This window comes from Enoplosus armatus, chromosome 13 (genome assembly GCF_043641665.1).
Source record: "Enoplosus armatus isolate fEnoArm2 chromosome 13, fEnoArm2.hap1, whole genome shotgun sequence".
In the NCBI taxonomy this organism is placed as follows: Eukaryota; Metazoa; Chordata; class Actinopteri; order Centrarchiformes; family Enoplosidae; genus Enoplosus; species Enoplosus armatus.
The window spans coordinates 945907-962500 of NC_092192.1; the positions used below are offsets into that span (position 1 = coordinate 945907).

General features: G+C 42.0%; 1 protein-coding gene across 1 annotated transcript in view; it reads right to left on the reverse strand.

The window, feature by feature from the left end:
• Nucleotides 1–1640: 1640 nt before the first annotated feature.
• The window catches only part of slc13a5a (solute carrier family 13 member 5a), a 17414-nt gene continuing 2460 nt past the window's right edge, over nt 1641–16594 (reverse strand). Inside the window, exons 2-13 of the mRNA XM_070916870.1 lie at nt 13952–14080; nt 13385–13521; nt 12120–12352; nt 11203–11373; nt 10583–10766; nt 10324–10446; nt 9824–10036; nt 4681–4784; nt 2753–2874; nt 2462–2623; nt 1873–2010; nt 1641–1769 (exon numbers count right to left, since the gene is read on the reverse strand). Of these exons, the coding sequence (XP_070772971.1) occupies nt 1641–1769; nt 1873–2010; nt 2462–2623; nt 2753–2874; nt 4681–4784; nt 9824–10036; nt 10324–10446; nt 10583–10766; nt 11203–11373; nt 12120–12352; nt 13385–13521; nt 13952–14080 (1845 nt within the window). The remainder of the gene's footprint in view (nt 1770–1872; nt 2011–2461; nt 2624–2752; nt 2875–4680; nt 4785–9823; nt 10037–10323; nt 10447–10582; nt 10767–11202; nt 11374–12119; nt 12353–13384; nt 13522–13951; nt 14081–16594) is intronic.

The following is a 16594-nucleotide window of genomic DNA, read 5'->3' on the forward strand; positions in this document are numbered from 1 at the left end:
GCACCTGCTGTTCATTGTCTGACCACTAGAGGAAGACATTTGACAACAAGCTCCTGACTCACCGAGACACCGAACAACCTCTGCAGGTAACTGATGCGTTCATACGTGAAACGGTTTGATGTGATGTGTTCTTCACTTCACATACGATCTACACTTTATTATAAATGAACTGAAATAAGGTACATCTTCATGCCGTTACTGTTAATGTAATATTTATACGCTGTCATGTAATTTGATAAATTAATAGCTGTATTATCAATAGTAATCCCCTCTGATCCACAGGAGCAGTTATAATACACTGCCAGTTTAAGGACACGCTCTGCAGTGGTATCTATGTTGCTATGGCAGATGTGTTTCCAATACACCACAGGAGTTCAAGAATACAGTAGCTTTAATACACAGGGTCAATTATTAATTACTACTAATAACTGCTGGATGTAGAAATGAGCAACTGTTTGTGGTTAGATACAACTACTTCATGAGCTGATAATACGTCAGATGTTGTGTTTACAACTTGTTCTTCTGAATCAATTCATGCAGCTTTAAACTTCATGAATAAATGTAATTAATATTATAGAAATGGAAAGGGTTAGGTTGGGTAATAGCCTTAATTGGCTTTAATTAAGACACATGATATATAAAAGCCATGCACCACTTACAGTATTACTGCTTTAATTATACAATCAAAGGCTTGTTGTCACACATTTGTTTAAAGATCAACTTTTATTAACACCAAATAAAACCGTTAGCAACAAGATGGTACAAAACTCTGGGTTACTTATGTACAGTTCACATTCACTCACTTACTTACATGTTACTGAATAAAAACTCACATGTTTAAATAGAAAACAATACAAAACATACGGTACATTTTCTATCTACTACAAATAATTCCAATTCACAGGGATAAGAGTTGTTGGATCGTCTTCTTGTATCTCGTTGGAACAGAAAACTTCCCATTCAGTAAAGTCTCTTCACTGATTCAGAGTCAGTTTCCCAAATAACATCTGTATATAAAGTCACCACCAAAGAACAAATAATGACTAAAGAAAACATCACACACATCACGTCTGTTTCATCAGTTGTACTCACTAGAACTATCTGATACCTTTTCAAGGTTTTAACTGAATGTTTGGGGTGAAAGTTTCCAGTTTGAAGGAGGAACTAAAGGTACTCTAATATTAGACTTTATTTACCAAGTATTTATTTAAATTAGGCTTCTATTAGAGACGGGCCCGTTTAATGTATTTTACAAATGCTTTTAAAGTGGAACATCTGCAGGAAGTGCAGGAGTTTCATCTGACCCCGCCCTCGACTTCTCTGGCCTATATTACCTTTACTTGGACTTACAGACCTTTACGTGAGACTTGGCCATTACTATGGTATTATGGTATCAGTGTTATTGAATACTAACTTTTATTTAAGAGTTGACGTATGCCTCTAACTGCAGCTCTGGATTAATTAGCGGCAGCCAGACTAACAACCTTCGGGAAACACGTTCTACTTCAGTGGTGAGAAGACGATGTTTCTGGTGGCTCAGATCAGCACAAGCTGCAGTATGAATGTGAATAAAAAACAAATTCCACCCGAACATTGAGAGATGAAACCTGAAACTGTGACGAGGCGGCAGCTTGTTGATCCTACACGGGTCCTGTGGCATTAGCCCACGAAGGGAAAGAGTCCAGGTCGAACATGAAACGCCCCCAACTGTTGATAGCCAGACTGATGCAGCCGATCCCGATGATGTTCATCGCCACGCCTGCTTTAGCCTGCAGGGGGCGCCGCGGAGGAGGAGGATGAAGAGGTTATTATGGATTCATGGGTAGGTCTGAAGAGTCTTTTCCCCCCTATCCAAACAAAAGCAGGACTCACCATGTCGGACACTTTGAGGAAACCGTAGGAGAAGACGATGGCGTTGGGGGGCGTGGCCACCGGCAGCATGAAGGCGAAGGAGGCGCTGAGGGTGCAGGGGATCATCACGTACAGCGGGTTCAAGCTTATGGACTGGGACTGGGTCGGGACACACAGAAAAACAGCTTTCCTTCAGTAACTGTCAACATACAGACGCTAAACTGCATTTCATGTCCTGAGACAAAATGCAGAACCACAGAAGAAGAAATCAGAAGCGGTAACTTTTCTTACATTTCTGATCAAATCATTCCTTTTCTGTAAAAAGGACAGTGTCATCATCCACTCTTTCATTCCCTCTACTTTGCTGTTTCTTCTGTCACTCAACACTTCCTGCTAAGATGTTTCACATTAAAAGCCTTCAAGTGGCTCAAACGGCGAAATCCCTCCTGCTCTTGGTAGACTTTTAATGTGAAACTTCTGCAGGAAGTGCAGCAGCTGAAGGCCTTAATGCTGATGATGGGCGACAATGTGAATATACTTATACTACTTGATGCACTTTGTGTGTGTGTTGTGTGTGTGTTGTGTGTGTGTTGTGTGTGTGTTTTGGTACCATGGAGGCCAGAATGGGCAGGAAGAGTGTTGCCGTGGCGACGTTGCTGGCACACTCTGTGAAGGTGGCGATGAGGAGGCAGAGGATGACGGCGATGGCCCAGGGAGGGATGGAGTGGAGCGGCGTCATCTGAGCGCCGAGCCAGCGGGACAGACCGGACTCCTGACAACACACACACACACACACACACACACATCATGCTAGTGTGGAGACAACAGAGGGAAGGTGTGTGACGCCCCCTCCTGGCCTCTCGTTTCATGGCGGAACAACGAGCAGGTGAACAACACACACCTCGCTGCCTTTGGCCAGAGCGAAGCCTCCTCCCAGCAGCAGGACGATGTTCCACGGCATCTTCTTCTGAGTCACCTGCCAGGTGAGCAGAGGAGGGGCGGGGCCTCGTGACACCCGGGATTCTGATTGGATAAAAAAAATATCTTAAATGACAGACACAGATCAGTGCTGTCTGTCTGCTGTGTGTCTCTTACCTGTGTGTGTGTGTTACCTGTGTGTGTGTGTGTTACCTGTGTGTGTGTGTGTGTGTGTGTGTGTGTGTGTGTGTGTTACCTGTGTGTGTGTGTGTGTGTTACCTGTGTGTGTGTGTCACCTGTATGTGTGTGTGTGTGTGTGTGTTGTTACCTGTGTGTGTGTGTGTGTGTGTTACCTGTGTGTGTGTGTGTGTTACCTGTGTGTGTGTTACCTGTGTGTGTGTGTGTGTTACCTGTGTGTGTGTGTGTGTGTGTGTGTGTGTGTTACCTGTGTGTGTGTGTGTGTGTGTTACCTGTGTGTGTGTGTGTGTGTTGCCTGTGTGTGTGTGTGTGTGTGTGTTACCTGTGTGTGTGTGTGTGTTACCTGTGTGTGTGTTACCTGTGTGTGTGTGTGTGTTACCTGTGCGTGTGTGCGTGTTACCTGTGTGTGTGTTACCTGTGTGTGTGTGTGTGTGTTACCTGTGTGTGTGTCACCTGTATGTGTGTGTGTGTGTGTGTGTGTGTGTGTTACCTGTGTGTGTGTGTGTGTGTGTTACCTGTGTGTGTGTGTGTGTGTTACCTGTGTGTGTATGTGTGTGTGTGTGTGTGTGTGTTACCGGTGAGTGTGTGTGTGTGTGTGTGTTACCTGTGTATGTGTGTGTGTGTTACCTGTGTGTGTGTGTGTGTGTGTTACCTGTGTATGTGTGTGTGTGTTACCTGTGTGTGTGTGTTACCTGTGTGTGTGTGTGTGTGTTACCTGTGTATGTGTGTGTGTGTTACCTGTGTGTGTGTGTTACCTGTGTGTGTGTGTGTGTGTGTTACCTGTGTGTGTGTGTCACCTGTATGTGTGTGTGTGTGTGCGTGTGTTACCTGTGTGTGTGTGTGTGTGTTACCTGTGTGTGTGTGTGTGTCACCTGTATGTGTGTGTGTGTGTGTGTGTTGTTACCTGTGTGTGTGTGTGTGTTACCTGTGTGTGTGTGTGTGTGTTACCTGTGTGTGTGTGTGTGTGTGTGTGTGTTACCTGTGTGTGTGTGTGTGTGTGTGTTACCTGTGTGTGTGTGTGTGTGTGTGTGTTACCTGTGTGTGTGTGTGTGTTACCTGTGTGTGTGTGTGTGTGTGTGTTACCTGTGTGTGTGTGTCACCTGTATGTGTGTGTGTGTGTGTGTTACCTGTGTGTGTGTGTGTGTTGTTACCTGTGTGTGTGTGTGTGTGTTACCTGTGTATGTGTGTGTGTGTTACCTGTGTGTGTGTGTTACCTGTGTGTGTGTGTGTGTGTGTGTTACCTGTGTGTGTGTGTGTGTGTTACCTGTGTGTGTGTGTGTGTGTTACCTGTGTATGTGTGTGTGTGTTACCTGTGTGTGTGTGTGTGTGTGTGTGTGTGTTACCTGTGTGTGTGTGTGTGTGTTACCTGTGTTACCTGTGTTACCTGTGTGTGTGTGTGTGTGTTACCTGTGTGTGTGTGTGTGTGTGTGTTACCTGTGTGTGTGTGTGTGTGTGTGTGTGTTACCTGTGTGTGTGTGTGTGTGTGTTACCTGTGTGTGTGTGTGTGTGTGTGTTACCTGTGTGTGTGTGTGTCACCTGTATGTGTGTGTGTGTGTGTGTGTGTGTTACCTGTGTGTGTGTGTGTGTGTTACCTGTGTGTGTGTGTGTGCGTGTGTTACCTGTGTGTGTGTGTGTGTGTTGTTACCTGTGTGTGTGTGTGTGTTGTTACCTGTGTGTGTGCGTGTGTTACCTGTGTGTGTGTGTGTGTGTTACCTGTGTCGGAGCCCCCCCAGAAGCAGAGGCATCGCGGCGGCTCGGAGGGCAGAACGAACAACAGAACAGCCACAAACAGAGAGACGGTGGCGTCAGTGACGAACCTGCGGAGAGAAACGAAGAGAAGTTTTCAGCGTCCGGCTCTGATCCTTCTGCTGAGATAATGTTTGTCTGGAGATCAGGAGGAAACCGTCAGGTCGGGTTCTTTCACCACTTCATTCGTCTCAAAGCTTCATTTCCAAATAATTTCCACGTGAACGTGGCGTTACCTCGTTATTTTGGGAAAAGGAAAATGAATTCTGTTGTAATGAAAACTGTAAAATGGAACCAGGATCAATAAATAGTGTAATAGTGAATGTTATCAAACGTCCCCTCCTGACTCAGATCTCAGAAATTTCCAAACCCTTTTTTAAGTCCAGGAGGGAATTTTTCAGCTGCAGCCAGCAGACTGATGACGACACACTGAGAACAAACAGCGATACAGCCCCGACGCCGTCAGACTCGTTGTCATAGTTTCACTATTTCCTGACATTTTATAAAGTAAACAATTTCCTGATTAGTTGGATAATTATCAGTCGCAGCTCCAGTCAAGTCCAAATTCAACTTTCAGGGTTGATTTCCTTTTTTTTCTTTTGAAACATCTATTTGATTTTGATTTTGTCAAACTTGTCACACGTCTGCATTCCTGCAAGAAAAAATGCAGTTTTCCAAGAAAAAGAAAATTCATTTTCACACAGAAGATGTAGATTTTTAGATTTCATCTTCACTCCAAAATGTCTTTTAGGGTTTTTTTTTTAAACCTGAAATAACTGATTTAACTTGTTGAACTTGTGAACAGCTGCTTATTTCCACCTCCAGCAGCTTCAGAGCAACACGGTCCTCCATGTGGAGTCGTGTTTGACTCTCCTGATGAATGAAGTCCAGTTAGCTCTGGTTCTGGTCTCCACCACCTCCTGAGGACAGATAGACCAGGAGCTGAGAGTGAACCAGGACAGATAGACCAGGAGCCGAGAGAGAACCAGGACAGACAGACCAGGAGCCGAGAGAGAACCAGGACAGACAGACCAGGAGCCGAGAGTCACTATGAAGACTCAGAGACACCAACACACTGTTAAGGCGGTTTTATGTCCTTTTTTATCTGTGTGGTTCCAGCTGGAGGGTTAGTTGGATGTAAAAGTAGAATTTTCAGCTGAAGTTTGGGTTCGATCGGTTGTTCGACTGCAGGACGTCTGAGCTTCACTATGAACCTGTGTAATCAGGAAACATGTTGAAATCATCTGTTTGCACAAAGTGCAGGTTCAAGGTGACCAGCTGCATCATGGCTCTATAATGTTAATGTCAGTCTGTCTGTAGACTGAACGTCTCATCAGCTGCTGGATGGACTGTGATGAGATGTGGTTCAGACCTTCATGGTCCCCTCAGGATGAACTGTAGTAACTCTGGTGATCCTCTGACTCTTCATCAGCGCCACCATCAGGTCAACATGTTCATGTGTCCAATACTTTGGTTTATGACCAAATACCTGCAGAACTGATGACGTTCATCAGCCTCAGCTGGACTCTGTGTTTACTGCTAACTAGCTAATGTTAGCATGCTAACACGCTAAACTAAGATGGTGAAGATTACACCTGTTAGCACTGTCATTATGATCATGTTAGCGCATAGCTCAAAGCACTGCTGGACCTAAATGCAGCCCCACAGAGCTGCTAGCTGGCTGTTGGTCTTGTTTTCATCTCCGTGGGTGGTAACGTGAGGGGGAAACATCGAAGAAACAAATAATTTATCTGAGAGATGTTTTTTTGTTTATGTTGCTGTCGAACAACCGACCTGATGTGTTTTCCTCTTGTATTTAATAAAAACATGAAAACATGACAGCCAACAGGACAAAAACATCCGTCAGGACAAACAGATCAATGGATGACGTCCTCCGCTGGTCATGTGACCCAGCTGGCACTTTGTGAATGAGTGTGTACGGATAAGAAAGCAGGTGAGAGTTAAGGCCTGTACAGGTGAACTGAGGTAGTTTCGGAGTAGTCTGGTTCCAGGTCTGTGAATCGCTGGTGTTGAGCTCATTGATGGTTCTACCAGTTGGAAAATGATCAGTGCTTCGTGGACAGGATTAAGAACGTCTTCCTGTATAACTAGCTGGCAACAACCATGAAAAATAGCAACAGAAAAATGTCTCCAAGTGTGGATGAGATGTTTGTAGACATCTCTCACAGAAATAACAACTTTTAAATGAACATATTTCTTTGATCGACATGACTTTATTGACCTCATGCGGCCATTTCCTGTTTAGTCTTTTAACTTCCGGGTGTTATCGCTCAAAGTTGGGAATATCCACATTTATGGGGAAGTCATGTGACCTGACATCATCACATCCACCACTGATGTTTTTGGTGCAAAGTTACTTTCAGCGTTAACTAGCTTACAGCTATCTTACTAGCTGTCGGTGGCCAACAAGGGCAAACGTGCTACAACAGCCCAAAATGTTTCCATCAGGAGAAACATGCTGCGGACACACAAACCCCGAAAACAAATGCAACAGAAAAATGCTTGCTTTTCTATTTTGAAGCGGGAAGAAAGGTGGAGTAAAGAGGCGCCTTAAAAGGCACATGTTCTTTTTACATTTGGCCTTTTACAATATTATAAAAATGCTTTTTATACATGTTTGGGTTTGGAATCTGTTTCCCACCAAAACATGTTTTATTCCTCAAATTAACTAAATTAAGCTGATTCTGCTTTGGTTTGTTTGAAACTAAAAAGTTTGAGTTCTGCAATTTGGACACACTGCTTCCTTTTTCTTGGTGTCAAAACTATAAAAGTGTGACAGATTTTTTCAGTCAAAATTCAGATCTGACTTAAATAATGTTTAAAGCGACAGACTGAGCTTATTTCTTCATGTTGTAATGGCAGCCTCTGTGACCTGCAGCCCGATGAAGCGAGCAGTTCATGCAGTGACGGTGTGCAGTACCACAGGTCAGACCCTCAGCTGTTGACGTGACACTAAAGTTTACAGTTTGTACTCAGGACACGTTTCCTCTGTTTGTTCTTCACCTCTGATTCCTGTGTGTTCAGGGATTTTTGCCCCGAGGCAAAGTCTCTGTTAAACAACAGTTTGGGTTCATTCATTCCTCTGAACTGAATCCTTTTTCCACTTTAACTTAATGCAGGACCAGAGCTCAACACACACACACACACACACAGGAATGACACATTTATTCAAGGCAGCGTTTCAGTTAAAGAAGAACTCCGGACAGCAGTTTAAAGGATCATTCACTCCAATGACTGAATCTGGTGCCACAGAGACTGAAGTACAGTTAAGACTGTGGAGATATAAATACACAGATATAAATACAACATGTTCACAGCTCTCAGGTCCGAACAGACAAGTTGAAATCAGAACAAAAAGTTTTTGTTTTGGCACTGATTCATGAGTGAATGAACTGCAGTCTGATTACCACGACCAGAGTCCATGATAAATCTTCTCTATATCCAGTTTTGACAATTATTGACTTAGACATTGCCTCAGTTGGTGCATCTCATTTCTTACATTTGAGTCACAGTGGTAAACATCTGTTAAACAAAGGTCTGAATCCTTAAAGACTCTTCTGACCAACTGGGTGAAAAAGGATTTTGAATGAAAGAGTCTGCTGCAACATAAAAAAGATTTTTAACCCCTTTCTCAAGTTGCGCCTCTGTTTCCTAATCCAGACATGAAGGCAGCCAGAAATAAGAAATGCTCAATTTATACATTAACCCAAAAATTAATTATCAGTTCTATATTAATGTTACTTTATATCATTTTATATGGCTCGAATAATCTTAAAGGATTCTCAAAAAACAGCAGTAAAATGTTGTTAAACCACGTATTTATTTTGTAGAGAAATGGATGCTTAAAGTAGTTAAACTAGCTAACTGTATATAAAGTAGTTAAACTAGCTAACTGTATATAAAGCAGTTAAACTAGCTAACTGTATATAAAGTAGTTAAAACTAGCTAACTGTATATAAAGTACTTAAAACTAGCTAACTGTTTATAAAGTAGTTAAACTAGCTAACTGTATATAAAGTAGTTAAACTAGCTAACTGTATATAAAGTACTTAAAACTAGCTAACTGTATATAAAGTAGTTAAACTAGCTAACTGTATATAAAGCAGTTAAACTAGCTAAAGGTATATAAAGTAGTTAAACTAGCTAACTGTATATAAAGCAGTTAAACTAGCTAACTGTATATAAAGCAGTTAAACTAGCTAAATGTATATAAAGTACTTAAAACTAGCCAACTGTATACAAAGTAGTTAAACTAGCTAACTGTATATAAAGTAGTTAAACTAGCTAACTGTATATAAAGTACTTAAAACTAGCTAACTGTTTATAAAGTAGTTAAACTAGCTAACTGTATATAAAGTACTTAAAACTAGCTAACTGTATATAAAGTAGTTAAACTAGCTAACTGTATATAAAGTAGTTAAACTAGCTAACTGTATATAAAGTAGTTAAACTAGCTAACTGTATATAAAGTACTTAAAACTAGCTAACTGTATATAAAGTAGTTAAACTAGCTAACTGTATATAAAGTAGTTAAACTAGCTAACTGTATATAAAGTAGTTAAACTAGCTAACTGTATATAAAGTACTTAAAACTAGCCAACTGTATATAAAGCAGTTAAACTAGCTAACTGTATATAAAGTAGTTAAACTAGCTAACTGTATATAAAGTACTTAAAACTAGCTCACTGTATATAAAGTAGTTAAACTAGCTAACTGTATATAAAGTAGTTAAACTAGCTAACTGTATATAAAGTACTTAAAACTAGCTAACTGTATATAAAGTAGTTAAACTAGCTAACTGTATATAAAGTAGTTAAACTAGCTCCACCTTGAGCAGCTACAACAGTAAAATGCTGCTCTAACATTGATATATCAATATAAACAATCTCATGTCAGAGTCACAGGAGACATTTTACTGCAGAACCAGTACTTTTACTACAGTACATGGAGCTGATAATACCTCCGCACTTTTTGAAGTAGGATTTTGGATGTAGGTATTATGTCCATGTGGGCTGGGCACTTGTATGTGGCACAAATACCATAACAACAACAACATCATGTGCTCGTAAACTGTGTTTTTGGTACTCACTCGGCCTTGGAGTTGAAGACGTGGGTGGCCCAGCCGTCCATGAAGCGAGGGTCTCGCGTGAACCACAGCGCCACCATGAGCATGAAGAGCGCCAGGACGCTGACCTCTCCGTAACTCATCGGCCCCAGACGCCGATGCTCGTCTCTGATCACTTCGTACGCTGCTCGCTCCTTCTCCGACTGGACCGCCCCGCAACCCCACGTCCTCCGCAGGCTGCAACGAGTGAAAGACAAAATGGAAGTCTTTGTACATTTAATGACGTGCAAATTAAAGTACAGGCAGACAGTTTATTCCCTTTAGTATGTTTGTGGGAAATGCGGTCTTAATGGGAAAACTACCAACAACCGCTGCTATGAGACAGAGGCAGCCAATCATCTGCATGTAAAGGTTTACATTTCACAAGTAACCAGGAACATCTGAAGACATGTAACTTAACCTTGATTTATATACAGGAAGTCAAATTGAGTGTTTTATTTGGGTGTTTTGGTAAAGCGACTCACTTGCAGCCAATGTAGAGGAACTGCAGCCAGAACCAGGCCAGCGTCAGCATCAGCACCATGACGGGGAAGGCGAACGCAAACCAGGATGCGAAGTTGATCACGTCACCATTCTGAGGGAAGAGTCTTCAAGAAAGAGCCAGCCAGGAAGTCACAAAAGATCAGAGGTCAACTGAGATGTTGTGAACAGATGGACGTAAACACGACACTGTTGTTGTTGTTGTTTGTGGAGCAGTTCATGTGTTTGTATATTAGCACTTACTGGCTCATCTGTCCAATCAGAACCAGGTTTGGTCCGGTTCCAGTCAGAGTAGCGATGCCTCCGATGCTGGCAGCGTAGCACACACACAACAGGAGTCCTTTACTCACCCTCCTCCTCTCCTCCTCCACGTCGCTCAGTTCCTCCAACTCCATCTGACAGCAGACGTTCTCCACGGACACAACCACTACCACAGACAGTTCGTCGAGTCATTGAAAGGCCTGATCTGCATCTGTTTTACATTCTAATCATTTTCCAAACCATGCATCAGTTGTTAGATCCTTCCAGGCAAGCTGAAACCTTGTCATTACTATCGTGGTGCAGTAATGCAGTTTTGAGAGTCATCCATAACTCTTCTTATTGATACATCCAAGAATTCTCATTAGCTGAAATTAGATCAAAGATCATTAGGTCAAAACCTGGTGCCTAAGTTACTTATAAAGCAACTCAACCGACAGTTGCATGGGAGATTGGGGTGTGTTGTGCCAGTAGCAGCTAATGTAGCCTGTAGCATCTAGACAAGTTGACATGAACAGAAACCAATTGCTGCCTGGAAGGATTTGTACACGTATAGATTATGTATTTTCTTTAGTTCCAACAGTGAGTCTCCTCTGTGGACTCACCAGACCCACTGTTGGTGCAGTCTGATGGAGGCTTGTCCTGTGGTGTTGGTTTGACAGTCTCCTGTGGGTCCATTTGACCCTCTGACAACACTTTCTGCCCAGGAGACATGTTGTCTTGTAGGTTGCTCGGTTTCTCTGAGTTGCCTTGTGTTAAGGTCGCCCCATTCAGACCTGGGAGGAAACGTCTGAAGTTCAGAGTCAGATTGCAGAAAGACGTGGGTACTTACTGAATCCATAGTCTTTGAAATATCTCAACAGCTATTGGATGGTTTGCCATAAAATTAGTTCAAATGGGTAAATTGGTAACAGTCATGTTACCCTTCAGGATGAATTGAGAGCCACCTTCCAGTGTGGACATTTAGAACAGTTATAAACACCTTGACTTTAAATGTGGTTGGACACACGCCCAACAGACTTGTTTGTTTTAAGCATATCGAGGCCTTAAGACTTGACTAGAGCAGGACCTTGGAGACGTTGAGTCAAACTTGGACTCGACTTGGACTTGTGGTTTGATGATTTGACTGCAACCCTGGAGTTAAGCTTTAAGGGTTCTAGCTGTGTTGTCGATTTTGTCCTGTAATACATTATGAAGATCAGATATTGATGGCCTCTGACCATTGAGCCTCTACCTGTCGGCTGTCATCTGGTCAGCCAATCAACCTGCCTCTTTTTCTCAACTCTATGACCAGGCAGGAACACTGATATTGGACAATTCTGTAAAAACCCTGGATTATGTTCAATGACAATGTTTTTTTTCCATTGCCAAAGTGGCTCTCTACATAAGGGACTCGCCACTTTCTGCATTGGTACTGAATGAAGCATGCTCTACAGGTAAGTCCAATATGGACATAATTCCTCGGGGTACAGGATGTCTGACCTATGTGGGTCCAGCAGACAGCCCAGTGCACCAATCGTACCATTCTCCAGGATGTTCGTAGCAGCAGTTTGCAAGCTTCTACTGGTTTTCTCCTGATGTTCCTGGTGTAGAACAACACTGCTTCTCTGGCTTTTGGAGGAGGGTTCAGGGTCTACGTTGCCGTTGAGCTGGTCCAGGATGGCCTGGACAATGGGGACCATCATGGCGGTGGTGGCTGTGTTGCTGATCCACATGGACAGGAAGGCTGTTACTCCCATGAACCCCAGCATCAACCTGGGAGACAAAGAAAGAGGAGATGTGACGATGTTACAACAATCCTCATTAAGAAACGAGACCACAGAACCAGAAACAGGACCAGAGAATTTTAAAACACTCAAGGTGCAAACTGAACCAGTATGACCGATGAACTTTGACACAAGGAGACACACTACGGGAATTTATTACAAAGAAGACTGTTTGACGCCTCATATTAGCTTCAGCTGAACTTTATAGAGCGAGGACTGCGGATTTGTTGCAGTGACCAACAACTCTTTCAGTGTACACATGGGTGGTGTTGTATTAAGATAGACTCATAGATATGCATATATGTTTGGTTGGTTCTGTATGCGTCCATGCGTTTAGCCATGCTAGCGGTATGGCTCCAGGGATAGCAGTCGGTCTGTCAGTCCGACACTTCTAAAGTGTCTAAAATGAAACATGTCAACAACTGATTGGTCTGATTGCTCTGACATTTGGTTCAGACATTCATCGTCTCCAGAGGATGAACCCTGATGACTTTGGTGATTCCCGACTTTTCATCTAGCACTGCCAACAGGTACAATATTTCTCTTGCCCGACACGACTTTCATGACAGAATTCCCTTTCAAATTAGCATGCTGCGATGATAAACATGCTATGCTAAACTATACATTAAAAGCTACATGTCAGCATGCTGATGTTAGCATTCGTTTCAAAAGACAGCTGAGGCAAAGTACAAAGCTAATTTCATAACTGATGGAAAGTTGAGTCCAACACAGAATAAACCCTTTTGATTTGGGTAACAACACATTTTCTCTGGCGCCACCTTCAGGACAAACTTTACATTTTTAGTTCTATTAGTGACAATAATAGAAAACTTGTATCTCCATTTGTCATCTTCTCACCAGTTAGTTTCAGCTTTGTTACAGTTTGTCTTTAGCTTTATAAAGATGCCTCTGCACTTGTGTGCTTCAGTTTGTGTGGTTTTATTGAGGGTTTGTGTGTTTGTTTGTAACTCAAACATTCATCATGTGACAGGCCAACCTGGCCGGAGATCAGGTGACTCACAGGGCAGGTCGGACCCCGACCAGCAGCAGCACTCTGAGCGCGATACGTTTGTGGAGGTTCCAGTGCTCCACGGCCACGGCCACCATCAGCCCCCCCACAAACAGCATGTTGGTGTCCTTCAGGTACTGCATACACACCTGAACAACAGCAACAATTTACAAGCAACTTACGACAGTTAGAGCCAATAACGTCAACACAGCATTACAAATATTACAAACATGATATATTATGGACAGCTGGCCTGTATGCAGCTCTACATGAGATTCTACAAATGTGATTTTAAACCACCAGCCACGTTCCCACAAATATATTATCCTTTCGGTCCATCTTGCAATATATAAATAATTTCTCAATCTTAGTAAGAAACTCAGTCTTTCCATCTCATGAATCTCTTTGATCATTTAAAGCCAGTTATCATCTGTTGGCCTGTAACTGTTTACGAGTGATTCCTTTTTTTGTTGCTGCAGTAAATATTTCCAGGAGTAATACCAAGACCTGATCATACTGCAGTAGTTGTAGTACCAGCTGTAGTATAGTGAGTGTGTTTGTGTGTGTGTCCAGTCTTACGTCTTTGGACTCCATGATGCCGAGGACGGGGAACAGGATGGTCGGCAGCAGCGCCGTCACCGCCAGCGGCAACACCTCAGTGCACCAGTACACCGCCATGAGGGCTATGACATAAGCACAGGCCGCCTCCTACACACACACACACACACACACACACACACATTTAACTTTTCAGGTTGATTCTAATTCTTAGCGCCACAACAACTTCCAATAGCCAAGTGTCCATCCAAATGTAGTACAACTTTTAAACTATTTTCCAGAAACTCAGCTGCTTGTTTCTGTGTGAACATGAGTTCACTGGTTGATGGAGATAAACAGCTGGTGGAGCTAATTCTCCACGACGAGATGACGTCATTAAAGAGCTCCAGGCGAAGCTCAAACGATGGAGAACCATGAGGAGAACATGATGGAGAACATGACATGCGAGGAAGGTCACAGCCTCCTCATCGCTCCTTGATGTTTTCAGCTCTCCACTTTCAGTCACAGCTTCATGTACGACAGCGTTTGTTCCTCAAGTCTGTTTCTGGTTTAATCTTCACACCAAACCATCCCATAATATCCACACAACCCTTTAACCTCAAGTTTCCATTAATTTGACAGGCTGCTGAAATAAACCTTAAATGATTAAATGTCTTAATCCTGAGTGTGAGAACAGTAAAGAGCTTCAAATCCAGATGTTTCACCTCTGAACGTGAATATGAACCACTGCCTCCTTATGTAACATATCAAACTGCAAAAACAAACCAAGAAAACAAAAGCTGTTTTAGTAGAAAGCGGAAGAAGTGTTGATCCAGACTCCTGCTGTGAACCCTGAGTCTGAACCACGTCTCTACATGTGGGAGGATTTACAACCTGTCTGGTCACCTGAGATGTTCATTCACCTGCTGGACTCCAGAATCCAGCTGTGACGACGGGGAGTCAAAGTTCTCACAACCAACACGACTGACAAAACCACGAAAGTGAGACCTGAAAGCTCCACGAGAGATTATCATCATTATATGAAGGTTGGTGGACTTCAGGGAGACAAACCAAATCATTTCAATGTCTTCTACAGAGGCGGAAGAAGTACTCAGAGTAGAAGTAGTAATACCACACTGTAGAAATACAAGTAAAAGTCCTGCATTCAAATTTTTACTGTACTCAACCTGAAACATCTACAACAGGAAAACGACACAACATTTTACTGTGATACTGTGATACTGACAGTACTTATATACTGTTACTGTGATACTGTGATACTGACAGTACTTATATACTGTTACTGTGATACTGTGATACTGACAGTACTAACATACTGTTACTGTGATACTGACAGTACTTATATACTGTTACTGTGATACTGACAGTACTTATATACTGTTACTGTGATACTGTGATACTGACAGTACTGACATACTGTTACTGTGATACTGACAGTACTTATATACTGTTACTGTGATACTGACAGTACTTATATACTGTTACTGTGATACTGTGATACTGACAGTACTAACATACTGTTACTGTGATACTGACAGTACTTATATACTGTTACTGTGATACTGACAGTACTTATATACTGTTACTGTGATACTGTGATACTGACAGTACTAACATACTGTTACTGTGATACTGACAGTACTTATATACTGTTACTGTGATACTGTGATACTGACAGTACTTATATACTGTTACTGTGATACTGACAGTACTTATATACTGTTACTGTGATACTGTGATACTGACAGTACTGACATACTGTTACTGTGATACTGACAGTACTGACATACTGTTACTGTGATACTGATACTGTTACTGTGATACTGACAATACTAACATACTGTTACTGTGATACTGACAGTACTTATATACTGTTACTGTGATACTGTGATACTGACAGTACTGACATACTGTTACTGTGATACTGATACTGTTACTGTGATACTGACAGTACTGACATACTGTTACTGTGATACTGACAGTACTTATATACTGTTACTGTGATACTGACAGTACTCACATACTGTTACTGTGATACTGACAGTACTTATATACTGTTACTGTGATACTGTGATACTGACAGTACTAACATACTGTTACTGTGATACTGACAGTACTTATATACTGATACTGTGATACTGACAGTACTTATATACTGTTACTGTGATACTGACAGTACTGACAGTACTAACATACTGTTACTGTGATACTGACAGTACTGACATACTGTTACTGTGATACTGATACTGTTAATGTGATACTGACAGTACTTATATACTGTTACTGTGATACTGACAGTACTTATATACTGTTACTGTGATACTGCCAGTACTGACAGTACTCACATACTGTTACTGTGATACTGACAGTACTAACATACTGTTACTGTGATACTGACAGTACTGACATACTGTTACTGTGATACTGATACTGTTACTGTGATACTGACAGTACTTATATACTGTTACTGTGATACTGACAGTACTCACATACTGTTACTGTGATACTGACAGTACTTATATACTGTGATACTGTGATACTGTGATACTGACAGTACTAACATACTGTTACTGTGATACTGACAGTACTTATATACTGTTACTGTGATACTGACAGTACTCACATACTGTTACTGTGATACTGACAGTACTTATATACTGTTAC